We start from the raw sequence: 27,385 nt of genomic DNA, 5'->3' as shown, positions 1-27,385 counted from the left end.
TTAGCATGTAGAAACCCCTAGTGCACACCGGGGACATGCTGAGGTTGCGCAACAGAGCAGCAAGGGCAGCTATGCAAGGACGGCAGTCCCCAGAGGCTAAACAAGAGACTTTGGAGCCAGGGCGTGGCTCCCCATCACACTCCACCAGAAAACACTCCTAAAGGTAAAAAAAAAAAAACAGACCTGGAACTATTTATAGGTGTTTCTTTTTTATTGTTGGTTTTTTGTTGTTTTCTTTTGTTGTTTTGCCGTCTTGTTTTGGGCTTATTATTGTCTCTGCAAGTCTATCTAGATAAATAGGCAAGATAAACAATCCGGAGGACAAAACAATAGAACCAACAGTTCTGGGGGGACAGGGAGGGAGGGAGAGAGGTGGGGGAAATGAAAAGGGGTGTTAACAAACCCAGGGACTAGGGAACAACAAGCGATCAGAAATAGATAGCAAGGAGGACAAAAGATGCCTGGTAGGGCTTGATCAAGGGCTATGTAGCCAAGAGGAATTACTGAAATCCGAATGAAGGCCGAATATAGTGGGACAAGAGGAAAGTAAAAGGAAATAGAGGAAAGAACTAGGAGGCAAAGGGCATTTATAGAAGTCTAAATACAAGCATGCACACATGTAAATATATTTATGTATGATAGGGAAATAGATCTATGTGCATATATTTATATGTTAAGCATTAAGGTAGCAGATGGACATTGGGCCTCTATTCAAGTACTCCCTCAACACAAGAACACTTTGTTCTAATAATCCGGCATTCTGTGATGCTCACCTTCCCAAAGGATCGCTGAAGACAAAGTGGGTGCATAAGCAACTGTGGTGAAGAAAGCTGATGGTGCCTGGCTATCAAAAGATACAGCGTTTGGGGGATCGTAAAACTTTGGAGATAAACAAGTGGCCATATAGGTGAGAAGCAACCAAGCCCACATGGAAGAAGCACACGAGCCTGGGTGGTCATGAGGTGTCGATGGGGTCAGATATCAGGCATCAAAGACGCAGAACAAAAAATCGTATCATTGTGAATGAGGGGGAGTACGGAGTGGAGACCCAAAGTCCATCTGTAGACAATTGGACATCCTCTTACAGAAGGGATGAGTCAGTCAGGGTGCAGTATAGCAGCGAGGAAATATACAACTTTCCTCTAGTCCTTTAATGCTTCCTACCCCTGCCACTATCATGACCCCAATTATACCTTACAGGCTAGACCAGAGCAGGCACACAGTACAGGTAAGAGAGGGAAATACAGGGAATCCAGGACAGATAAACCCCTCAGGACCAATAATGAGAGTAGAGATACAAGGAGGGGAAGGGGAAGCTGGGAGGAGAAAGGGGGAACTGATTACAATGATCTACATATCACCCCCTCCCAGAGGGACAGACAATAGAAAAGTAGATGATGGGAAACAGCGGTTGCTGTAAGACATGAAAAAAAGTATAAATGATCAAGGGTTAATGAGGGAGGGATGGGGGTGGATGTGAATTGATACCAAGAGCGCAAGGAGAAAGAAAAGAAAATGATGGCAACTTAGGTACAAATGTGCTTGACGGATGGATGGATGGATGGATGGATGGATTGTGATAAGAGCTGTAAAAGCCCCCCAATAAAATGATTTTTTTTAAATCCCTGGGTCCACAGTGTGAAAGGGGGTGTGCTCTATTTCTACAAAGCAGGTAAATTATCACCTTCATTTATTTGGTGAGCATAAGAATGCCAACAAATGAAGCATTAAAAATGAGCTTTCTGGCTCGGCTGTTTTCACACGTTGCTTTCCTTCACAAGCACAAACTTACTTATTTTTATTTCCCTGCCCTCAACTGGCAGATGCCTGAAGCATGATACTTTTCAGGTTGTTTAAAAAATCATGCCTACCTGAATTTTGAATGACAACTTGTGAAAGCTAGGCTGTGTGTCATCGTGCCCAGGCCAGGACCCTCAATAGTGGCAGTAAAACCTCCCCCCAATAAGCTTCAGTCACAACCTTGGGGGCGTAGTCTACTTCATAGCTATAAATAAACTGTGAAAACTTGGCTCCCTCTCTCTCCTTCGTGTTGGCCTGGATCCTGTGTTTGGTTCCTTGGGGCCTGTCTGCCCTGGGAGCCAACCGCAGCCTGCCATGTTGCCTTGAGAAACGGGTCCACTTGACTACTGTGCCCCGCCAGCCTGTTGTCAGCCCACTTTCTGTTCCCTGCCTTCATCGCCGGGCACGGAGGGAGGGGTCTCCAGCACGCATCTGACCCGCAGACTTGAGCTGCACTGGGTTTGCCTGCTCTGCAATGGTGGTTCATTCTCAATACATCAATTTCTTTCTTGCTTGCTTATACATTTTTGTCACTGGTTTTGTTTTCTCTGGAAAGCCCAGCCTAACGCCAAATTGGAGCATTTTCATTATTAATTTCTGCCCTATTATTTTTACCTTAGAGATTAAATTCAAAGATACCATGAACTCTCGGGGGGGGGGGGGAACCCTGCCGCCATCAAGTGTGCTCTGACCCATAGCAGCCCTATCTCCGAGGCTCTGAAGGTCTTTCCAGGAGTCAACAGCCTCATCCTTTCTCCTGCGGAGCGGCTGATGAGCTTGAACTGCCAACTTGTGATTAGTAGTTCAAGCTTATCCAAAATTGTCACCAGAGCTCCCCGTGGAACTTGAAGGGGGCGGGGGTGGGGGGATAGGTATAAACTTCAGCATAGTCCATGGAACTGATGTGTCCCCCTTTCTGAAGCTTCCACTGAACAAGTCACATGGACTTACAGTAACATGATTGGGACCGCTCCACATCCTCTGAATTCACTGCGCTTCTAGTGCTGCTTCTCCTAACCCTCTCCTCCTTCACATCCCACAGGTAAGAAAAGACGTGTGGGTACCACAGGGCGTTAGCAAGCAGTGAACAGGTATGATAGTGATTCCCATAACAAACATTTTTGTTTCCCAAAGACTCCACATGGTCTAGATATCAGTAAACTGTCTTCATACAATTCTATTTATAGACACTTATTATGTGCTTATGCTCAAGTATAAATGCAAGTATTTGGATAAGAACTTAAAAAAAAAAACAAGCCAACACTCTACAATGCCTTTTATACCAGCCTGAAAACACAGGGTAAATTTTACACACACAAAAAAAAAACAAAACAAGAAATGGATTTTGAGTGACATCAGGCAGAAAACACTGGGCGGTTTACCTTTGTCTTTTCGTGTCTGGTTTCAAGTGTTGTGAAAGAAGGCTGATGGGCTTGAGAACATCGTTGTGCTGAATGCTCTGCCTGATGCGGTCCACTAAAGTGCTCGTTGCCTGGTGTTCCTCCGACAGGAGGGGCAGCTTCCTTTCAGAATCTAGTTTCAGGAACACAGTAGTTGGTCAGAAGCGATGAGATGGGATGGACTCCTGAGCAAGTTCTTATTGTTACCGTTGTTCTCCCGTAAGTATCAGAGCTGCTTTTTCCACCCAGGATTGTAGCATCTGCTAGGCGCTATTCCACAAGGCCTCCCTCTTACCAACAGTACTTTTCCGCCTCCCTTCAGATAGGGAAGGTGTGGTCCTGGGCTTGCCCTTTCCCCCAACTGACGGCATCCTGCCTGGGGCTGGATGAGGCAGTGTGTCCTCCAGCTGCCACCTGGTGAGCATGGAATACCTCTGTCCATGATAAGGCAGACACAGCAAAAGGAGTCTGGGTCCCAGGTAAGAGAGGAATGAACTCCCAGTCCTGTACTAGTTCATAACTTGTTTGAGAGAATGAGCTCCACCTTGCTTAAGCCATTAAATACAGTAGTTCTATCCTGGCGTCAGGGTAACTCTAGAACTCTTGAGAACAAACACCCACACACATTCTCTAGCTTATAAACGTGCGTCCGCGTCACAGCAGAGGTAAAGCATGCTAGCGTGAGAGGTGTGCAGATTCATCCCTGTCTGTGGGTTGCAAAAAAGACATTTTTAACTAATGGAGGCAATTCCAATCATCAGGTGATTGTTTTCTTTAAAGCCAGATGAGCATGAGACTAACATATATGCACTAGTTCCTCAGCCTCGTTGTGAATGTCTGCAATTATGTGAACATTAGTATTTTTGTATAACAGTCTCAAAATGAAGGCAAGTATTAATATTTCATCTGTGCTCACTAAAACTTAGCACAAAAAATTGTATGTCTGTCACAATACAAAGGAGCTACTGGCTGCTTCGGGTTTCACTCCTACTGCTTCCACCTGTTAAATGATGACCTTTAAGGAGACTGCACTTTTATGCTGTGTTGTTTAGGGTCTGACCTCAACCTAAGATGCTGTTTCACAGTGTCGCCTTAACTTCCTTTACAGAAACACCTTTTTGAAAATAACTACAAATCATACAACTTACACACTTAGAGTAAACATTCTGTTTTTATGAAGTTGTGGGATCACCGTCACAATCAATTTTCCAACGTTTCAACACCCCAAAAATGAAAACGTCCCATTTTGGCCCCTGGTCCTAGAAAATCAACACAAACCCTCAGCCAACAAGCAGATTCTGAGAAGTCAACACCACACTTGCTACACACAATTGCTCCATAAAGTCTTCTTGGCTGTACGCTATATGGAAGCAGATCCCCAGGTATTGCTTTTATTTTCCCCCCCCAGGTATTTCTTAAATAAATCACACACACACACACACACACACACACACTTTCACTACTTATGGGCTGTTTCACCAGGGGGCAGAACGAGAAGCTCTTTTTCGCAATCCAGACTGTCATCTCTCATTCACATCGTGTGTGTCCTTCCCTGTGCTTCACGCGTCGTTTACTCATTTCAGGTACCCAATCGAGCCAGCAAACAAGGCCATCCGGGAGGGGTCAAGCACTTGGGCCCCAACACGAATGAGCAGAATACTAGGCCGTTCTTGTCTACTTCCAACACCGAAGAAAACGGATTTATAGAAATGGTGACTCCTGCCCTCCTCGTAGCTATCCTCAATGCTAGGGTTTACCATCCTTCCGCTTAAAATGAATTCATGTATCATGGCTGGACCAAGAAAATTAATGTGGTTTCTAATACATTTACGTATAGCTTTAAGACAGGCATTTCAAGAGTAAACATCAAGTGCTTTTTTGTTTTGTTTCAGTTTTAAGTAAAGAAACTGCAAACTCACTGCCATCGAGTCCATTTGGACTCATAGTGACCCTACAGGTCAGGGTAGAACTGCCCCTGTGGGTTTCCAAGATTGCCACTGCTGACCTTGTGGTTAGCAGCTCAACGCATAACCACCACACCACCAGGACTCCTCCCAAGTGTGACAGAGAGGTGAACCACACAATACCAAAATCCTCATCATCGTCATCCTACACACCACAAGCAATAAAGAGTGAACTATTCCTTTTCGCACTATTAGGTTTGAAATGTTTCCTTTAAAGTCTTTTTCTGTATGCATACAAAACACACCCACACACATATGTGTGTGTGGGTGTGTTTTCTCCTGCCCTATAAAAAAAGGGAAAAAGAAGTACACTGTACTCTACACAATCTGTGGTCTGCAATTAGTCTATATCACTTGATAGATAACGGGTAGCCCTTTACATAAATTTCTTTTTGGCTGCCAATGTTTTACTCTATAGATTGATCACAATTCACCTGTTGGTTATTTATAATAATAATGTTTTATCAACATTCATGATGATAAATCACCTTATAGTAAACATCCTTATACACAGAGCTTTGGACCCAACATTTGTGAAGAATAGTGTCTTTAAATGCAATTGCTAGGTCAGAGCAACGAAATACCGAGTCTGGGTACTACTGTCCAGGTTGTTCTTCAAAAGATAGCATGTAGCACTTCCAACAGTCCACTGAGTACTCTTGCCGGCATGCATCCAGAACATTGGATCTTAGCAGTCTTTAAAAACATTTTTGCCAATCTGACAGGTTTGCTTTATAGTTTCATTTTTATAGAAACTTGCATTTTCAATAATACTAATGTCATTGAACATTAATAATGTATGTTTATCGTCCATTTAACATTTCTGACAGAACTGCCTATTAATATAATTTATTCTATTGGCTTGTTTATATTTCTGCTGTTGACTCAGAGGGCTTCTGAATGCAGGGGTAGCCCTTTAAACCCCCTTTAAAATCTATTCTAAATAGAAAGGACGCAGTAGAAAGTCGGATTCTGTGAGCCTAGTCAGTACCCAACCATGTCACTACACCAGCACACCCAAAACACTCTTCTCATGCACAGACCGCCACTGCCACCCAGTGGGTTCCAGCTCCGCGCCATGTACTGGGCTCCCGAAGATGTACATTTTTATAGGGATAGATAGCCTCATCTTCCTCCCTAGTGCGTTTGAATCGTCAACTTTGTAGTTAGTAGTTTGATGATTACCAACATGTAGAGCTTGCTCTTGAAATACGAAAAAAAAAAAAAAGTATTACACACACACAGAGGCAAAACTACTCCCCGACTAAACTGAGACTTGACATAGGTCGGTAAGAAAGCAAATGAACAGGAACTAAAATGGCAAGAATCTTGAGAAGATACTGAAAGTTAATAAAAACTTTAAAAGAAATTTACATTTCTCCTGGGTTTTTTTTTTTAGTAGCCCACTCTTTATTGCTTAACAGTATTCTGTGTGGGAAAGTGTACCCTACTCATTCACCCACAGGTGGACCCGTGGGTTGTTTCCCATGTGGGGCTCTTTGGTCTTTAATTCTATTTTACTTACTAAGACTCCTCCACGACACATAGAGCGGTTCTCCTGGTTCCTGATGGAGATTGATATTATCCCACAGCAGCTGGATGTACACAAGTCTGCTTTCCTGGGACAGAGATGTCAGAGGGAGCTAAAAAGACCAGGAGACAAGTGAAAACGAAGGCAGGACATAATGCAAAGCAAGTTTCCCCCCAAAACTCTCAACCTGAAATTCTGCGTAGGATTTTAAATTCCTATTTATGTGTTAGGATAAATATATATAAATAAATAATGATCTATCTTATCAAACATGGTCCAAGCACACTGAAATAGTAAACCAAATCAAGAACAGGCTAAAGACTGGTCTTCACACATCACAGCCAATGATGCCTTGCCTGCCTAGGATCTCGCCTATATAAAACCAGAGCCACACTTCAGTGGCCACCCAACCATTCAGCAGAGCTTCCTTAACTGCGAGTTGTTGGAAGCGACCAGTCTTAGCACTACTGACTATTTTTTCCAGCTCTGAATAGCTGCAGGGATGGAGCTCAGCAGGGGTTGGAGGAACCAGCTCCACCCTGGCACAGTGCCAACAGGTGGCTACTTGAGGCTTTGACTAAGTCATAGCAGGGTTACCCATCTCCAGCACCTTCTCTACCAGGCTACGGGTAAACTGGGCCATGGTTCTAAGGAGAGAAAGCCCGCGGCCCAAAACAGCTGACTGAATGTCACCTCTGGGCACGATAAATATTTCTACTATTTTCCAAGATGTTTCTCATTCTGAATTTCACGAACTGAAATGACAACCTGCTGACTGGGAAAATGGTCTCCCCTCACTACAATCAACTTCAAGGTCAGAAGTGCAATCTTTCTACTATTTTACAAAATAATTCTGATATACTGACTACTAATAAAAATAACTGAGTCGATTGATAAGTAAATATGTCACACTAAAGTTCATAATACTTCAAAGGAAAGACTCTGCTGTGTCCCTGGCGCACGGGGCGACTCTCAGTATGACTACCGTAGAATGAATGCATTCTTGAGGCTCACTGTTTTCAAAGGGCTCCACAGTCCTGGTACAAGAAGGACAGGGATGCTTTGGAGCCAGCCAGCCGGATTTGGGTCTTGGCACTCCATCACTACTTAGGTATGTGACTGTGGAGAAATTACTCAACGTCACTAGCTTTTAATCCTATCACCGGGAACATGTACAATATGAGTGGCCACCAAGTAAGTTACTGTGATAACTGCAGGTAGGAATAGGTTTATTCAGAATAAAAGGTACCTGTTTCTAGGGACCCTTAGAACTCGAGAAGACCATGGAACACAAGGATCTTAGATCCCTGAAACCAGGTCCCTGGACCCCCCACCCTCACTGCTAAGTCACAGAGAAACAGTTCGATGTCTGTGAAGCTAGTATTATAGGACAGTTTGTTACTGCAAGTTAAGCTTCAGTCTACCCAACACAAAAGGGCTGAAAGCAGAAGTTCCGACCCTACCTGGACACCTTCATTGCAATGTTCCGAGGTGAGGATAAGCCCTGGCAAGTTACTAGGAAGGTCCAAACGTCTGAAATACCAAACGAGGTTCCAGAATATGATCGGATGTTGATTGATGAAAGAGGACGTGTGAATCACCTGGTCCCCTTCGTTTTCCAGCAGAGATTCCAGTTCTTTCCGAAGCACTAAAGGACTCAGGTAAGGCACAGACACCGGGGGAGGATTGGGCCTACTCCCTAAAGGGTCCTTAAAGAGAGTAACAATACAAAAAGAAACAAATGTTAACTCTTTAACTTTGTATATGTAACAGTACTTCTCAACTAGCTTACACTTCTCTATCTACCCCATTAAAATCGCTTATTTTAAAATCGCTATTTCAAGTCCACTGCTACATGCAGGAAAGCACTCTAAGAAAAAAAAACTAAAAACAAACATTAAATGCTCTTAGGGTAAATGGTTACAAAATATTACTAATCTTGTACTGTCATGTCCCCAATGCTATCTGGCTGCAATGAGAGAGATCTGGCTGCAATGAGAGAGTGGCCAGTCCACTATCAGTAAGTATCCCTAGTACCAGGCTGAGGTCTCCCAAGTCCCAGGTTCCTCTAAATGGAGCCTGTGCGTCTCAGAGGAGTGGCTGGTTTCAGGTCTAAGGGAGGAAAGAGATGCGTATGAAGCATCTTGCTATACGCATAGTGAGGACTCCAAAGAAGTGGATGGCGAACTACGAAAATTTCATCAAGAGGGCTAAAGGAGCCAATTTACAGAGGGCCCACTGGCCACAGGCGGACAGCGTTAAGCATCAGTAAGGAGAGCTTCGACATAGATGAACTTTGACATGGATGTTTAAGCCATAAGCTCATAGGACCGTGTCTCTCCCATCTAAATTAACCCCACCGTTTGGGTGCATGTCAGTTTGCGGTCACATGGTGGTTTGTGGGTTGCTTTGATACTGGAAGACTGCTACCAGTGAGTCCCGATGTGGCTGGTTTCTTCCTGCAGAGCTTCACACTAGAACAGACTAGGAGGGAAGGATAAGTGGCCCACTGCTGCGGGATGAGCTCCTTGGACCAGAGGGGACCTCACTGACGTGAACCAAGCAAAGCTTCCTTCCAAGACCTTCATTCGCTGCTGAGTCCTGACCAACAGGAGCTGAGCCGGCTTCAAACATTCATTAATAAACGGATTGTGAAATGTATGAAGCACACATCTGGAAAAACTGGAAGTCGTTCAAAACGAATGGGACACACAAAGATCAGGATCTCGGGCATTAGTGAACGGCTATGAACGCGTACTGACCATTCTCCATTGAACAATCCCATGGTTTACAATGCCAGGAATGAATGTAAGGTGGACGGTGCTGCGTTTATCATCAAAACAACACTGTCCTGAAATACAATGCTGTCTACCCCCTGCGAGGGGTTCTATGTAGATTATTGTGACCGGTTCCTCCTTTCTCCCCCCACCTCCCCCTTCCCCTTCTGGTATTGATAATCTCATTGGTTCTGAGGAGTTTATCTGTCCTGGATTCCCTGTGTTTCCAGCTCTTATCTGCACCCATGTGTACATGCTCTGGTCTAGCCGGGTTTGTCAGGTAGAACTGGGGTCATGATAGTGGTGGGGGGAAGGAGGAAGCATGAAAGAACTAGAGGGAAGCTGTATGTTTCCTCGTGCTATGCTGCACCCTGACTGGCTGGTCTCTTTCTTGTGACCCTTCTGTGAGGGGATGTCCAACTATCTACAGATGGGCTTTTGGGTCTCCACTCCCCAGCCCACCACATTCATATTGATATGATTTTTTCTGTTCTGGATCTTTGATGCCTGATACCTGATCCCATAGACACCTCATGATTACACAGGCTGGTGTACTTCTTCTAATGTGGGCTTTGTTGCTTCTCGACTAAATGGCCGCTTATTTATCTTCACGCCTTTAAGACCCCAAACACTCTATCTTTTAATAGCCAGGTACCATCAGCTTTCTTCACCACAGTTGCTTATGCACCCATTTTGTCTTCAGCAATGTTGTCAGGAAGGTAAGCATCACAGAATGTCGGGTTATTAGAACAAAGTGTTCTTGTATTGAGGGAGTACTTGAGTAGAGGCCCAATGTCCGTTTGCTCTCTTACTACTTAAAATATAAAGATATGTACATTGATCTATTTCCCTTTCATTATATATAAATATATTAGATATCAGTCAATGTAAGACATGAAAAAATAATAATTTATAAATTATCAAGGGTTCATGAGGGAGGAAAGGGTTGGGGTAGCTGATACCAAGGGCTCAAGTAGAAAAAAATGTTTTAAGAATGATGATGGCAACACATGTATAAATGTAATTGACACAATAGATGGATGTATGGATTGTGATAAGAGCTGTTTGAGCCCCCAATAAAATAATTTTTTTAAAAAAGGAAATACAATGCTGTCTATGATAGGATAGTACCTATACACCTACAAATTAGTTCAGTTAATATGACTACATTGAAATTTACCCACTTAACCACTAAAATCAATGAATAAATTAAAGAATTCTACAAGCTTCTCCAGTCTAAAACTGATCATCAAGGTGTATTGGTAATTACTGGTGAATGGAGTATAAAATTTGGTAAAAAGAGGAAAGATTGGTTGTTTGAAAATATGGCCTTTGTGACAGAAACAAAGCTGAAGGTTGCCTGATAGCATTTTGCAAAGCTTCATAGTGGTTGCAATGACCTTTTTTCAACAACACAGAGGGAAGCTGTACACCACCTTGACAAGTGAAATACATAGGAAACAAACTGACTGCATCTGTGAGAAGAGAAGATGGAGACACAGTAACAGGCAAAGGAAGCTCAGGAAAGACTGTGGAAGAGACCACTCATTGTGGATATGGAAGTTCAGCTTGAAGCTGAAGAAAATTAAAATAAATCCATTAGAATCATACAATCTCAGTATTTCCACCTGAATTTCTAGAACATCCCAAGATCAGATTTGATGCACTAACCACAAATGACTAAAGACTCGAAAAGCTGAGGGATGGCATCAAGAACAGCACATATGAAGGAAGTGGTCATGAAAAAGACAAGAAAGTGCTCCCTCTGCCTTCACCTTCCTGCGGGCGAGCCAGTCTGAGACCGGCCAGCACGCTGCGATGAATTGTGCCAGCGGGTACACGGGACCTGCGTCCACCGGCCTGTGATCTTCCTGCAGTCTGCATCATTGCACGTGGCTGCATAAATCTGAAGAGGGGCTATGGACTAGCACCGGGCTGGGCTGGGATGTTTTCCTGATATATAAAGCTTCTTGATATGAAGCGCTCGCACTTTCTCCTCTCTCTCTCTCTCTCTCTCTCTCTCTCTCTCTCTCTCTCGCTCTCTCTCTCGCTCTCTCTCGCTCTCTCTCTCTCTCGCTCTCTCTCGCTCGCTCTCTCTCTCGCTCACTCTCTCTCTCGCTCTCTCTCGTTCTCTCTCGCTCTCTCTCTCGCTCTCTCTCTCGCTCTCTCTCTCTCTCTCGCTCTCTCTCTCGCTCTCTCTCTCGCTCTCTCTCGCTCTCTCTCGCTCGCTCTCTCTCTCGCTCTCTCTCTCTCGCTCTCTCTCTCTCGCTCGCTCTCTCTCTCTCGTTCTCTCTCGCTCTCTCTCTCGCTCGTTCTCTCTCGCTCTCTCTCGCTCTCTCTCTCTCACTCTCTCTCTCGCTCTCTCTCTCTCGCTCGCTCTCTCTCTCGCTCTCTCTCGCTCGCGCTCTCTCTCTCGCTCGCTCTCACTCTCTCTCGCTCGCTCTCTCTCTCGTTCTCTCTCGCTCTCTCTCTCGCTCTCTCTCTCTCTCTCGCTCTTTCTCTCTCTCTCTCTCTCTCTCTCTCTCTCTCTCTCTCTCTCTCTCGCTCTCTCTCTCTCTCTCGCTCTCTCTCTCTCTCTCTCTCGCTCTCTCTCGCTCTCTCTCGACCAGACCAGACCAGACCAGACCAGACCAGAGTGGACTTGTCGGAAGAGACAGCAGCCTGCTAGTCCTCACTCAGATGGAGTGACACGATCCTACGACGGGTTCACACAGCAACTGCGACGATGGCGCAGGTGCAGGCAGAGCCAACCTGACAACACCTCATTGCCACTACAAGGTGAAATTCTAGGGGTCAAATTCATTATGTTGAAAATTGGTAAATAAAATAAAGACAGCATCATACTTTTATCCTAACATTCCAGTACGAATTGCATCTTTACAAAATCAGGTTTCTTTTAAATAGATGGACACCACAAAATACATGACAGAGTGAGACAATCACCTTGTGACACGTCCAGTGAATCAAGTGATGTAAGCACTAGGTACGACAAAATACTATGTGTCTCCTAATGAAGAAACATTCCAACACTGACACTGTCTTGCAAAAATAAACAACATAAGGATCTACATATAACCTCATCCCTGGGAATGGACGACAGTAAAGTGGGTGAAGGGAGACATCACGCAGTGTTAAGATATGATAAAATAATAATAATCTATAAATTATCAAGGGTTCATGAGGGAGAGGGGAGTGGGGAGGGAGGGGGAAAAATGAGGAGCTGATACCAAGGGCTCAAGTAGAAAGCAAATGTTTTGAGAATGATGAGGCAACACATGTACAAATGTGCTTGACACAATGGATGTATGTATGGATTGTGATGAAAGTTGTACAAGTCCCCAACTAAATTATTAAAAATAAATAAATAACGTATCGGAAACAAAAACCTAAATAAGATCATACTTCTAAATACAAATACCAATCTACAGGATTACTTACTACTAGCAAAATCTGGATTGTAGGCAACTCTGTTGTCTCAATGGAAAATTACCCCATTTTATCAATAAATAATTGTAAGAAAAAAGAGAGTGAATCTATAAATTTATATAACATTAAAATCATAGTAACCTATGCAAGGCATCATATTTGACTGTTGAACATACTGAAAATGCACACACACACACACACACACACACACACACCCGCACACATAACAGCATTTTCAAAACAGTAAGAAATTCGAAGGTGGAATAATTTGATATCATGTATCTATTATGAAATGCCACTGAGGTTATATAGTTTTAAAAGGGCATACTGACATATTTGGAAATGAAAAGGGTCAAATCTGCAATGCGCTTCCAAGTACTAAAGGCAAGAGCAACGGGGAGCACACAGGAAGGAAACTGAAAGGCAGGTGGATGGTCAGTCAAGGTGACTCATTATGCACTATTTCTATTTGTATACTTGTGTTACTTTTCCACAATAAAAGTGCCTTTCTTTCTTTCTTTAAGTTCTTAATCTGTCAGGACACATTTGAATCACTCTTCCTGTGATTAAAATGAATCCGCCAGTGTGCTGACCTAACCTCTACATCAGCATACGCACAGTCAAAATGTTCTTACATACCACAACTTCCTGCAAGCTATTTGGAAGGCTGACTGTTGAAATGCCATGAAACGGTCGCTGGGAAAAATCGATGTTTTGCAAGGGGCCTCCGACACTGTGGCTTCGAGTCAAAGATACACTTCGCTTTGATGAACTGTTGGGAGCTGGGGACACTGCTGTCGTTTGGACATCATCTCCACCGGCGTTCGTTAGTTCACCACTGAAAAAAGATCAAGAAATGCTTGTATTGATGTTTAAAAAGCAATCGCACTATCTCTTCTACAATGAATCAAATCTACTCGTACACTCTAAATTTTCACCAAACATTCCTATGACTGGACTTGCTCAGGTGAGAGGTGATAACACAGATGGGATAGATCCAAGTATCCATTTGCAGTTGCTTTGTTCACACCAACACTATTTCATCTTTCTTTCTTCACAGAAGCACCTACAAGAATGCCGTGTGGAAACACCAGCATCAAGAATTCATGGACAAGCGCTTGGTCTTCAAAAGGTCAGAATGTGGTCTGGGCAGACACTAGGCCCCATTTACTTTCTTAGACCTTTGCCTAAACCAGTGGTTCTCAACCTTCCTAAGGCTGTGACCCTTTCATGCAGTTCCTCATGTTGTGGTGACCCCCAACCATAAAATTATTTTCGTTGTTACTTCATCACTGTAATTTTGCTATTGTTATGAATCAAGTGACCCCTGTGAAAGGGTCGTTTGACCCCCCACAGGGGTCGTGACCCGCAGGCTGAGAAATGTTGGAAAACGATAGCACGCAGTAGGCTCTTTCAACAAATGTTCCATTCCATCGATAAAGAGTATGCTACCCAGTAAAGTGAATATGGGAAACTGGCAATGGCCACATGAAGAGTTCTTTTATTCCGCTGAGAAGCTCACTTTGTACAAAGTACATGAATAAAAAACCAAACAAGGTAAAACATTAAATCTCGTAAAATTTGTTTTAAAAAATGGTTCATCAACATATTCATTTGCTAGACATTTAAACAGTATTTGGTGGTAAAAAGATAAGATTTACTTGCTGAAAAGGCCAGAACTTGTATCTATACCAGACTGGTCGTCTTTGGAGATGAAATGTTTACATGGGCGCCCAGTTTCTGATCAAGAGTCCTTGAACTCTATGGTACCTGGTGGATTCAACTGCAGAGCTCGTCTCTTCGGTTATGGTCTGAGTGTGTTTTGGCAAATCCAGAAAGGTCATCAAGTCGGCTTCTGCAGCACTGGAGATGGGTTTGTGCTCCGGGGCGTCAGTGGCCGATGGGACATTGCCACTCTGTAAACTGTCACCAGAGGTACTTGGTTTCAGGAAAAAGCTACACATGGGGCATCAAAAACAGTTTTAAGAGATCTGCATGCTCAAGATTTCATCATACTTAAGAGTCACTTTATGTTAAAGCAGCTGTGACTGAGTGCCTATGAGATTCCTGAGAACCACAAGGTCAGCAGTTCAAAACCACCAGCCACAGCTCTGTGAGAGAAAGATGAGGCTTTCAACTCCCATCAACATTTAGTCTTGGAAACCCACAGGGGCAGTTCCACTCTGTCCTAAGGGGTCGCTAGGTGACAGAGTGTCTCAACAGCAATCTGAGGATCATGTGGCCACTCTACATATTGTGGAAGGAACACACAGTCACCAAGAATGTATCTCACACAGCCACGTCCGTGTCTTTGATGGATGAGGGAGTGAGAGTCTACGGCCACACCACCCTGAACGTGCCGATCTCGTCTGATCTCGGAAGATGAGGGAGTGACAGTGAAAAGGAGATGGTTGGGGGCAGAGAGGAGAGATAAAAGGGGCCTTTGCAGGAACCAGAGCTGCTACTGTACTGAGAATTAAGAATATGATTTGGCTCCGTCCACACCTGGGCTAAAAGAGTGGCAATACGAAGCTAAGGAAATATTGAGAATGCCTGCTTAGGTCAGTAGCTGCCAAATGCTCAGTTACCTAAGGGCTGGTCACTGAGCTCATGAGCCAGCCAGGCCCCTGGGATGACAGAGAAGTGGATCTTTTCGCAGACTACACAGAGCATTACCAGAAAGGGGCACGGAGTCCCGAGATGAGCTGAAGCCCCCTCCGACACCCAGTAAGTCACTGCGTCAGAAATTAGGTCTAAGACTATGCCTAATACTGAAGTTTTGAATTATCCATAAGGGTTACTTCTAAGCATTAACTACTCCTTATAACATTTCATCAAAATACAAAAGCAACACTAAATGATTAGCTTTTTCTCTTCTGACTTGGCACACCAGTAACATGCCAGGAAGATCCGTGCCCCTCTCAGGTCTTTGAGATAGAATCACTGAAAGGCAGTGGTTTGGACTTTTATTGGTAAGGACCCTTGGTGGTGCAGCGGGTAAAGCACTGGGCTGTGAACCCAGAGGTCAGTGGTTTGAACCTGGCCAGCCAGTCTGCTTCCACAAAGAGCCACCACAGCATGGGAAATCCTAGGGCTTCGTTCAACTCTGTCCTCTGAGTCCACGTCGATTTGAAGGCAGTGTGTTACCTCGTAAGTAGTGCAGGGAGCTTTACAGTACTAACCTCGCAGAGCTCCTCAAGTCTTTAAACTCTACGTTGAGAAGAGGCAAAAAATTGCTTTTACAGAATGGACACGTTGTATTCAGATTAGAATCATTGGCAGTCCATCCAGCCATAATCTCTTCATCATAAACCAAAGCTCCACAAACTCTGCACTGCGAACAACTTGACATCAAAACCTAGGATAGGAAAATGCAGCCACTAAGAATAGCCATGGTGGAAATTAGGACCCATGCTTTCCTCAAAAGGTGCCCTGATAGTGTAGTTGATTACATACTGAGCTACTAACCAAAAGGTCAGCAGTTCAAACCCACCAGCCACTCCACTGGAGAAAGATGAGGCTTTCTGCGCAAAACCTAGGAAACCCACTAAAGCAGTCCTACCTGTCTGTCACTCAGGGTTGCTAAGTGTAGGACTGAAGTGCATGGCAAGAAGGTGAGTAGCTGGGTAGCTGGCTCACACAGTAAGCACTTGACTACCAGCCACAAGGTACTGGAGGTCTGAACCCACACACAGAGAGGCATCGCGGGAGACTGGCCCCTGGCATCTGCTGCGAAAGGTCCCACAAGTGAACACTCTGGGGTGATCTACTCTGTACACATGGTGTCACCAGGGACTGACGCAACTAACAGTGACAACGATGAAAGGAGTCATCAACAAGCCTCTTCTCCTGAGAATAGCACAGGGCTTGCTCCATTCTATTGGAGCAAAGTTTGAATTAGCAGTTCTATTACTTTACTGGCAAAAATGATCAGTCCATTGCCTTCCTTACACAGACATCAAGCAAATTAAAACCTATGACTTATTTTATTATTCTAGCCACAAGGATGCCACAGAAGTCTATCACGTGCCATTCTGAAATCCAATAGAATAAACTCACAGCCACGCTGTTATTAGATAAAAATGGAATGTTTACCTTAAAAAAATGTTTAAAGGAACGTTTACCTCCATTGCACAATTCTGATAGATGCTAGACATGCTAGTATTTTGAGAAGATCCATGCTCTGATTTTTCAAAATCCTGCCCTTTTATGCCTCTTGGATATGGAACTTCACCTAGAGAGAAGCAAGCATTAAACATTGTAACACATTAGGTAGGAAAATGCCCTTACTCTTAGGAAATGCACACTAAAGTCTTTGGGAGGGATGTGTCATAATGCACGCAATTTACGTCCACCTGGCTCGGATATGTGCTTAAGGTCTGCCCCCAAAATGCCATTATCTTTCATTCCGTTTTCCTACAAACTTTTAAAGTCCCCTCATATGTATATGTGTGTGTTTATCTGTGTTTATGTATATACATGCATGCATACATAGATACACATAAACCATGAAAGACATATATATGAAAGATAGAAAGCTAACAATAGTTAATATAAGTAGGAAATGATTGTTCATTAAAATTTTCAACATGTTTGAAATAAAAATTACACACACACATACATATATAACACAGAGGAACAGAAAGCTAAGGAATTTTGATCATAAGTCCAGGGTTCTTAAAAGTTGATCTTAAAGGAATCCTTTCCCCTAAAAACATGCATCACAAATCCCAACCTCTATGCTGACGCTTGGTTGCACACCAATTTGGGGATGGGCTGTCTTTATTATGTTAATGAGACAGAATAGCTCAAGTGCCTCATTTAAAAAAAAAAAATCACACAAAACACAAACAGTATTGTCACTTGTACCAGAAAGAAAACCTTATTTCTGTGGCAACAGAATGGTATTACCAACACCAAAGCCAGCGTGTTATCATAAGAGTGACTGAGTCCCCACCTGGTGTGTGAAGTTATGGGAGGACACTGACTGGGACGAAATGGGAGCCTGAAACTTGAGAGACATGGGCAGATAATCATTAAGATGGGGACATGGAGACCTTAAATTCCATTGAATCACTCCTGCCAACGGAGCAATCCCTGTGGCCCCCAATGTGCAGAGATTCACCCAGCTGTACCTAATGAGCATTTCCCTGAAATATTGCCTTCAGCACCTTCGAGAGCAAATGCCTTAGAACAACGGCTCTCAACCTGTGGGTCGCAACCCCTTGGTGGGGGTGGAACGACCTTTTCACTGGGGTTGCCTAAGACCATTGGAAAACACACTACGATTTACATGAGGATTCCTAACAGTAGCAAAATGACAGTTATCAAGTAGCAACGAAATAATTTTATGGTTGGGGGTCACCACCACATGAGGAACTATATTAAAAGGTCGTGGCATTAGGAAGGTTGAGAACCACTGCCTTAGAAGATATTGCTGAAAAACCATGAATACATCTTTTCTGAGATATACACGAGATAGCTCAATTATTAAGCCAGCAGAGGCAAGCTGGGGTTACAGATGCCAAGATACCTGGAGATCTCCAATGAATCAAGCAGCAGAAACTTAAGAGACAAAGACCTTCCCCTAGAATTGACCTAGAGAAAGGCTTCCCCTGGAGGCAGCCTTCTGAGTGTGATGTCTACTCCGGTACACTGTGAGAAAATGACCTCTTTTACAAAGCCCCCTCCCCCCCCCTACCGCCTTTTGCGGCATCTGTTGGCGTAGCACTAGCTAATTAAGACAGCTGGCACACCCTCAATCACTCAGAGAGTTTGTTGAAAATTCACAATACAGTCTCAAAATTCCCATCCAAAGGTCTGGACATCGGTATACACAGTTAAACACATTCCCTAGGTGACTCTGATGCATACACGCATTTGAGAACTAATGTAGTGATCCACAAATACACACAGCTAAAGACAAAGGCAGTGAGTGACTTCAGTATTTATAGATTATATATGGAAGACATGGCTATTTTCCAAAATCTGTCGGATCATCTGTATAAATGGGTTGATTAAATGGAGTGGGGGTGGTATATAAAACAAAACAAAATCCAAGGTTTAAAGGAAGGGAAAAAACGTGTTTCCCCATACCTGCTGGGTAGTGCAGTTTTCCTACATCTCCACTGCTGCTGCTGCTGCCAAGGCTTGTGTTGCTCTGGGTGAGTTCACTGGAGACCAAGCCTGAGATACCCGTGTTAGGCAATATGTTCTCTCCCAAAATGTGGTCCTCTAGGCCAGCTGGGAAGCTGTAATCTCTACTCGGTTCCTCCTTTAAGGGAAAAGAATAAAGGAAACCTTTATATTAAGAACACCCACTCAATGGAATAACTGTAATATTCCTTTTCATTAAGAACCTTTACATTAAGATACCTTTACATGTAAAGGTACCTTTACATGCCGAACACCTACTCAATACACTCTCTCCCTTTTCATAATTAAACTACCTTTATAAGCCCTGAAAAAAGCAGACCTAGGGGGCACAGTGGATACTGATTGGGCTGTTAACTACAAGGTTATTGGTTCAGGCTCAGCAAATGCTCCAAGGGAGAAAGATGAGGCTGGCCCTGATTAGCATTGACAGTCTTTAAAAAAATAAATAAATAAAGTCTTGGAAACTCTGTAGGGCAGTTCCCCCCTGTCCTGTTGCACAGCCATGAGCTTGAGCTGACTTGATGGCATGGGGATTCTAGGAAAACCTTATATAAACCACCATTTCCATATTTCCAAATATTATGAATTCTTCACTATGATTTGGATTTTACCTTCTGTACACAAGCACATATTCATTGAAGCAAGGACTTAATGTCAAAAGATATCGTTGTGTCCCTGGGGTAGGTCTGCGGTGTGGGGCCTCTCGCAATACTCCTATCACACAATAAAGGCACTCCCAGGGCTCGCTGTCTTCAAAGAAACCAGGGGGCCTAGTGCAAGTAGAAGGGTGTTTTCACGCCAGACAGCAGCGTTCTAGTCTTAGCTCTCCATCACTATGAAGATGTGGAGAAATTACTCAATGTCACTAGCTTTTCATATCATCTGAAAAACATGGGCATGAAACCTTTCAGGCACTGTGGCTGTGATTACGGCTTTCAGAATGACAGTCCACACCGCACACATTTCTACAGGCAGTTTCCTTCTCCTCCCTCCACCACCCCACCCCCAGCCCCCAATTCAACAACCTCTATGTGTACAATTCAGTGTCGCTGATTATACTCTTCGTGTTGTATTTTTACTCAGAAGATGAAATACTTGCTACAAAACCATGCCAAGTAATGAAAAACATTTTAAACGCAGGTAGGTAGAACGGGACATTAAAAAGCACTTGTAATACCAAGTGTCTATCCTTCCAGGGTGTTTACAAAACCTTTCAGGCTCCTTGTAAATGGCACACACATTTCTAAAAACTCTAAAAGCAACTATCATGAGATGAATCCACGCCATAATTAGTACGGCTTTACTTAGATTCAAACACTGGCCATTAGTGCTTTCAAAGAAATAAATGTAGTACTTTAATTCAGACTGAAATGGGATGAGGGAAGGGCGCCTGGGTGACACAGTGGTTAAGAACTTGGCTGTAACCGAAAGGTCAGTGGTTTGAAGCCGCCAGCTGCTCTGTGACGGAGAGTGACGTGGCAGTGACTCAGCTTCCACCAAGACTACAGCCTCCATTCTATTCTATCCGACAGTGTGGCTGTGCAGGAAAAGTCATGTGCTGGCAAAGCATTATGGGAATTATTTTTCAAATGGTCCTGTTATAAATTTCCTTACGAGCACATTCAAGTAGTTTCAAAACAGAAGGAGAGAATGCAGTTTTAAATATGAAAAGCAAAGTTACAACAGTGCCTAAAATAATAACTGACCTTAAACAACAACAAAAAAGCTACCAACATTTCAAGTAGCAGACAGACGACAGACACCCCAACTCCTCACCTCATCATCTGAGTAGTTGTAGGCAGATGCTACTGCGACCCACATCTTACTGGCTACTGTGGCAGCCTGCTTCATACTGGATTTCAGGACGTCCATCTTGGGTCCAGAGAGTATGTTATCCAGCTTTAGGCCTGACAGAGAATTTACTACAGAGCCCAGGGAGCCGTGCGGGGAGGAGCGCACAAACGCGGATAAAGAAGGTGAGCGATCTTTGTACGATCGAGGGGGGGTCTGCTGCTTGAAGCGCCCGGCGAAGGTTTTAGACCTGGACACCACAGGGGAGCTCTTTTCGTTTCCAGGACGCCCCTCCGCTGGCAGCCCGGGATCTAAGGGCAGGCTGGAACTTCTCTCCAGAGGGTGAACGAACGCTGTGGTGGGCGCTGGCTCCTGGCTTCCCTCTCCGTGTAGCTCCATGCTGGAAGACTTGTTCCCCAGCGGGCTTTTTAGGTTCATGTAGCTTTCAATTTCATCAGCTAGATTCCGCGCAATAATGGGTGAAAACGTTTTCTCTTCGGAATCGGGTATCTTTTCTCCTGTCTCCTCAGTGGCCAAGAGTGACAGAGGATCCAGCCCAGTCTCGACATCTTCCCTCTCAACAGCTTTAACCACACTGCCAAAACTGTGCCTCTTAATTCCTGCGTCTCTGGGCTCTGCTTGGAGGTCCCTGCACAGACTCCTGTTATTACTCTCCTGCCACAGACTGTCTCGGGCGTCCGTGGCCGTTTCATCACTGACCGGGGGCTCCAGGAGCTCCCGGCCCTCCTCAAGCATCTCCAGCACGGGCCGTGCCCGGTGCTCCGCTTCCCACGGGCTCTCAGACCCACGAGTCCTAGAGTCGGCTGCATGGCAGCCAGGGTACTCAAAGCTCTGGGTCTCAGAGAGATGGAGCGGAGACGTTTTGGGGCATGTCAGGGCTGCGGTCAGAATCTTGGCATCTGCTCCCATCATGATGGCCATTTCACTCGAGTTCAAATCTAGGCTGCTTTTCTTCCGCAGCATCCCGACTCGACTCTCAGAGCTGAAGCTACAGCTCCTCTCTGAAAAATGCTTCTGTCTCTTTTCTCCTCGATCACTGGTCTTCTTCAGACCTATAACTTCGCCAAACGTGGCATCTTCCATGGAATCTTGAGTAGAAAATAGCACATTCGGTGGATTACCTACGAAAGAATGTACCATGGTAAACAGCAGTCTCTATTTTAGAACAAAAATTTTATTAAACTGTCTGTTTTTCTCATCACGAAGGTGATACATGCTCACAGTAAGAATCAGAAAAGAACAAAAGGTATGAAGTACAAAAACCGTTACTCAATCCTGCCTATCAGAGGGTGCCTTCTACTGTATAACTGCCTTTCCGTCTCTGAAAATTATGTGCATTAAAAAAAGTGTCATGCAGTTTATACTGTAGGTGTAGGAATGGTACGTGAAAATATGAATTAATCAGTAAACACAGGTCTACAAATATTTCTTACATTTAAAGTCTAACGTTCCATTTTAAAAATACACTCTCACAGAAACAGGCGTAAAAAAATCATAACCTGAACTTTAGCTTTTATGTATTCAACATATAAGGATTTACCAGGAATGTACAATAGAGGTAGCTATCAATGTGCTATAGACAAACCTTGCTATTCCACAGAGACCAGCCCCCAAATAAAAGAACACAGAGCAAGGTGGTTACAAGTGGCAGAGTCCATGCGCACTGATGAAGTCTTGGTGGGTGAGTCCTCGGATAACTGGCACTCATGGTGTGGGATGCTAGGAACACCTGGTGAGTGACAGAGAACCGGTGGCGGCCCTCCCAGAAGTCCTGCTTGTGCACTTGCCCAAATGGCACCGACCAGGCCCGTGACTGGAGGCACCTCCTTCAGTTTGGGGAACCAAATCCGTTTGGTCTCTGTGCTGCCATGCAACCTTGTTCACTCCAAGACCAGAAGCTACTTCCCATTTGGATCATTGCTGGCACGTATGGAAACCTACCTACTTCCATTTAGGATTAGCTTTTCTTTTTCTTTTTTTAAGGCCAATGATCTTGAAACTTTAGGGGATAAGCTGTACCTCATAAGGTCTTTTCTTTTTCTCATTTTCCAATTGGGTCTCATGATTCTACTCTTCCAAACTAATGCCAACTAATAATTATACCAACTAAACAGAGCTAGCAATACATAAAGATATCTTAAAGCCTTGGGGGCAAGGGAGTAGGTGAGTATACGAGGGGCTCCCCCCCCCCAAAAAAAAACAGAAAAAAGCTCTGCTGAGCGGAGTTTTCATTGTACGCACTTGTCCCCACTAGGGAAGCACCCAGCAGTTCACTCTGAGTTAGTGCACCCAGTGGTGTGGCGTCACCTGGGATGCTTCTCTCTGATCACAGCGAACATTTTCGTAAAAGCGGTTTCACTTGAACCTTGTTTATTGTGGAAAATTGTGTTTCCTGCTCAGGAAAAATGCTGCAGAAACAGTTTTTATGTTGAACACGGCTTATATAGGCAGTCCTATGGGAAACCCTCAAATGTACAAGTGGTTTTCTCATTTCAAAAAAAGGTGAAATGTCGTCTGATGACAAAAAAACCTCTCTCTGGGGATCCATCAACTTCCCAAACAGACAAAAATGTTGACAGAATGCATGCACTTGTGTTTCAGGACCAGTGACAGACCACTGAAGAGATGGGGAGGTGATCTGAACTATCTTGGAGCTCAGTTCGGTGGATTTTAACGAAGGATTTGGGAACGAGAAGTGTTGCTGCAAAATGTGTGCTGTGGGGTCTGGCCGAGCCGCGAGAAGAACATTGACTGGAAACGTGCTGTGCTTTGAAAGAACAGCTCCAAAGCAACCCAGACTTTCCCCCTCAAGGTCATTACTGGTGACAAGACATGGTGCTGTTTTGAAAACCTCGAAACCAAACTTGAATCAAGCCTGTGGAAGAAGCCATGATCACCTTGCCCAAAAAAGCTCACCAAGTGAAATCAAAGATCAAAATGATGCTCATTTGGAATTTTTGTTTGTTTGTTTCAATGTGAGGGGGATAGTGCATTTGGAGTTCGTTCCATCAGGTCAGATTGTTAATCAAGCTTTCTATTTACAGATTATGAAAAGATTGTGTAACAGTATATAACAAAAAAGGCCTGATTTGTTGCAGCCAGGGAACTGGTTTTTGCCACCATGACAATGCACCTGCTCATGCAGCCATCTCAGTGTGCCAGGTTTTGGCAAAACACAGCATGCGTCTCTTGTCCCACCCACCTCACTCACCTGACCTTGCTCTGTGAAACTTCTTTTTGTTTCCAAGAATGCAAAGGGGCATGAAAGGACAGCAATTTTACAACATAGAGGAGGTGAAGAAAAAATAAGGGAGGTGCTGTCAGCCATCCAAACAGATGAGTTTAAAAAAATGCTTCCAAGATTGTAATCACAGATTTAATAAATGCATTAAGTATAATGGAGAGTACTTTGAAGGTTATAAGGTTGTTTTGTAAAAACATTTAAATGCATAGCTTTGAAAAAAATTCTGTCTTTTGGGGGTATCCCTTTGTATTTTGTAATTCCAAATTTGTACCTGCTTTGAAAACCTTTATCAAGAATTGAGAAACAGATATTTGTACATATGACTGGATCTCACAGCATGCCTAGGAGTTTGGTGGCACATTTTTTTTCAATCTTATAATCAATCAGACTGATTTATCTACTTGCAAAAGTCTCTTTACTATTTTATCCATTAAAAAAATAAATCATTTTATTGAGGGCTCTTACAGTTCTTATAACAATCCATATACTAATTGTATCAAGCAGATTTATACATAGGTTTCCTTCTTCATTTTCAAAATATTTTCTACTTGAGCCCTTGGTATCAGCTCCTTTTCTCCTCCCTCCCAAGTCCTCCCACCCTGTGGCCCCTTGATAAATTAGAAATTATTTTTATTTGTACTTTATCTTTTCTTAATGGAACACAGTTTCAGACAAGAGGGAATAAGGGAAACAGGTGGATAAAAAGGAATGAAAACTGGCCGGTCTTCAGACCACCTCCAGTTCAATATTTTAAGGCCTGGATTGAGAAGTTCAGACCGGATGCTGAGCACCCAGCTCCCACAGAAAGTGGCCGCATCCCTGAGCTGCCCGCTGCCTGGAACAATAATTAGGAGTCTAAGCAACTGTCGAAAGGATTAAGCATCAAATGGGCAAAAGGAGACCAAACTGACTAATCAGAACACAAGGGGAAAGATGAATGAATTAATCAATGGAATTCTTCCAACACTGCCCTATAAACTAGGTGCTTTGTCCTAGACCAGGATCTTCCTCAAATACAGAGGGGACTTGCTTCGTGGTTGAAGCACACTGCACTTCGAGTCTCGCTCAACTCTCGAGGGGCCCTGCTCTGAAGCGTACCTCTGCTTAATAAACTACTGCTTGGCCTTGCGTGTGTCTAGCTATCTCAGCTGGTGCAATGAGCCACTCTGGAGGAACCGCCAGTTTATTCCAAGGAAGAAAGCCTGGCGACACTCGCACATAACCAGATGAAGAAGACCCTGCCCTCCTCCCTTTCCCCAAGAGCCTGAGAAAATGAGACCTGTCACACACATATCAGACCCACACCCAAAATAACCTGCAGCGCCATCTCTTGAGTATCACCTAAAAAGAAGTTTAATAAATGTAACTTCACAGCATGTAAATAAAACAAGAAAAGACTTTAGGAGTAAGGAGTATATCTACATAGATTTACTTCTTCCTAAAATATTGAAGAAGTTGGGCAATTCACTTCTGACAAGTCATACGTACGCTATATTGACAGATAAGACCGTTGCCTTTGGAGGAGTGAAATGCAACGACTGGTAAGTGAAGGCAAAGGAGACAGGCGAAACCACCAGCAGAGCTGTACGTTCTACGGGGGTCTGAAGGTGTCTGTTCTCATCACCATTGACAGCTTCTGAAGCCCTACTGAACAAGGTCTGCCTACGGCAGCTGAGCCAGAATCTACTTGATGGCGATGGGGTTGGTTTGTGTTTAGAACATAACTGAAAGCAAAAGGAAAAACAGTCTTGAAAGGTGTCTACAAACACTTCACCACAGTTGAGAAGTGGCTCAGGGTACCTATAACAATTGGGCCCCACATGGAAGAAGCACACCAGCCTGTGTGACCACGAGGTGTCGAAGGGGGCAGGTATCAGACATCAAAGAACAAAAAATCATATCATTGTGAATTAGGGTGAGTATAGAGTGGAGACCCAAAGCCCATCTGTAGGCAACCAGACAACCCCTTACTAAAGGGTTGCAGGGAGGAGGTGAGCCAGTCAGGGTGCAGGGTAGCAATGATGAGACATACGTTTTTTTCCTCCCCCCACTATTATGATCCCAATTCTACCTTACAAATCTGGCTAGACCAGAGGATGTACATTGGTACAGATAGGAAATGGAAACACAGGGAATCCAGGACAGATGATCCATTCAGGACCAGTGGTGAGAGTAGTGATACCTAGAGGGTGGAGGGAAGGAGGGGTAGAAAGGGGGAACCGATTACAAGGATGTACATATAAACTCCTCCCTGGGGGATGGACAACAGCAAAGTGGGTGAAAAGAGATGTCGGACAGTGTAAGATATGACAAAATAATAATAATTTATGAATTATGAAGGATTTATGAGGGAGGGGATAGTGGGGAGGGAGGGGGGAAAATGAGAGCTGATATTAAGGGCTCAAGTAGAAAGTAAATGTTTTGAGAATGATGATGGCAACAAATATACAAATATGCTTGACTCAATGTATGTATGTATGGATTGTGATAAGAATTGTATGAGCCCCCAATAAAATTATTTTTTTTTAAACAGGCTCAAATTAAAAGACTCTCGGCTACATCTGTGCAGAGTGGAAGTGATGTGAGTCCTGCTACTCAGCACCTTTCTGAGATCCGGCCACATACAACCTGTCTGTCCTGGATGCACACTCAGCCCGCATCTTCTACAATGAAGAAGAGGAATCTTACAGGAAACAGACATACAAATACTCAAACACTCTACATAGCCCCACCTAAGATATATATTTATCTTAAATTTCAATGTCAATTCTAGAACTCCAACTCACTTCAGGCTCTTTTCCAAGTCCATTACCCTCAAGTAAACCACGGTCAGTGGTAGAGATAGGTAGATAGGTAGAGATAGGTCTCAAACCTTTAGTAACCAACATGCAGAGACTCACCAGAGCTATTTTTCCTGCTGTGGATCTCGAATATCCCAGATGGAGACTTGACGATGCTGCTGCCCCCCACAGGAGGCTCAGGAGGACAATGTGGCTCAGCACTAGCTTGTGAGTGCTCTGTCACCGTGTCAGAGCTGTCGCCTGCCTCTGGAATCAAATATCCACAAGTTACCATGCCTGCTGTGGCCAGCACTAAACAGAAACCACGCAGATTGCTATGTTTTTCTCTCCAAGTTAGGGGAAGGGGTGCATACGTGACTATTTTATTATTGATTTATTGTCTCTGATTTACCTTATGCCATATATGCTACCAAGATGGACTGAAATCGATCGTTTATTTTCATACAACCAAACTAGCTTAAGCATTCCTGGGTG

General features: G+C 43.8%; 1 protein-coding gene and 1 pseudogene across 2 annotated transcripts in view; both read right to left on the bottom strand.

The window, feature by feature from the left end:
* DENND4C (DENN domain containing 4C) overlaps positions 1 to 27,385 on the bottom strand; it is a 109,582-nt gene that overhangs the window by 7,699 nt on the left and 74,498 nt on the right. Inside the window, exons 23-32 of one of the 2 annotated variants that reach the window (XM_075559979.1) lie at positions 27,011 to 27,157; positions 20,831 to 21,987; positions 18,995 to 19,172; positions 17,023 to 17,132; positions 16,081 to 16,256; positions 14,669 to 14,854; positions 13,538 to 13,736; positions 8,159 to 8,404; positions 6,690 to 6,807; positions 3,183 to 3,333 (exon numbers count right to left, since the gene is read on the bottom strand). In XM_075559979.1, the coding sequence (XP_075416094.1) occupies positions 3,183 to 3,333; positions 6,690 to 6,807; positions 8,159 to 8,404; positions 13,538 to 13,736; positions 14,669 to 14,854; positions 16,081 to 16,256; positions 17,023 to 17,132; positions 18,995 to 19,172; positions 20,831 to 21,987; positions 27,011 to 27,157 (2,668 nt within the window). The remainder of the gene's footprint in view (positions 1 to 3,182; positions 3,334 to 6,689; positions 6,808 to 8,158; positions 8,405 to 13,537; positions 13,737 to 14,668; positions 14,855 to 16,080; positions 16,257 to 17,022; positions 17,133 to 18,994; positions 19,173 to 20,830; positions 21,988 to 27,010; positions 27,158 to 27,385) is intronic. The other variant, XM_075559980.1, reaches the window with a different exon arrangement.
* Positions 7,024 to 7,371, bottom strand: LOC142458939 (ATP synthase F(0) complex subunit g, mitochondrial pseudogene; annotated as a pseudogene).

Source organism: Tenrec ecaudatus, chromosome 10 (assembly GCF_050624435.1).
Source record: "Tenrec ecaudatus isolate mTenEca1 chromosome 10, mTenEca1.hap1, whole genome shotgun sequence".
In the NCBI taxonomy this organism is placed as follows: domain Eukaryota; kingdom Metazoa; phylum Chordata; class Mammalia; order Afrosoricida; family Tenrecidae; genus Tenrec; species Tenrec ecaudatus.
The sequence above is the reverse complement of the archived record's forward strand: the minus strand, read 5'-3'. Positions and strand labels throughout refer to the sequence as shown.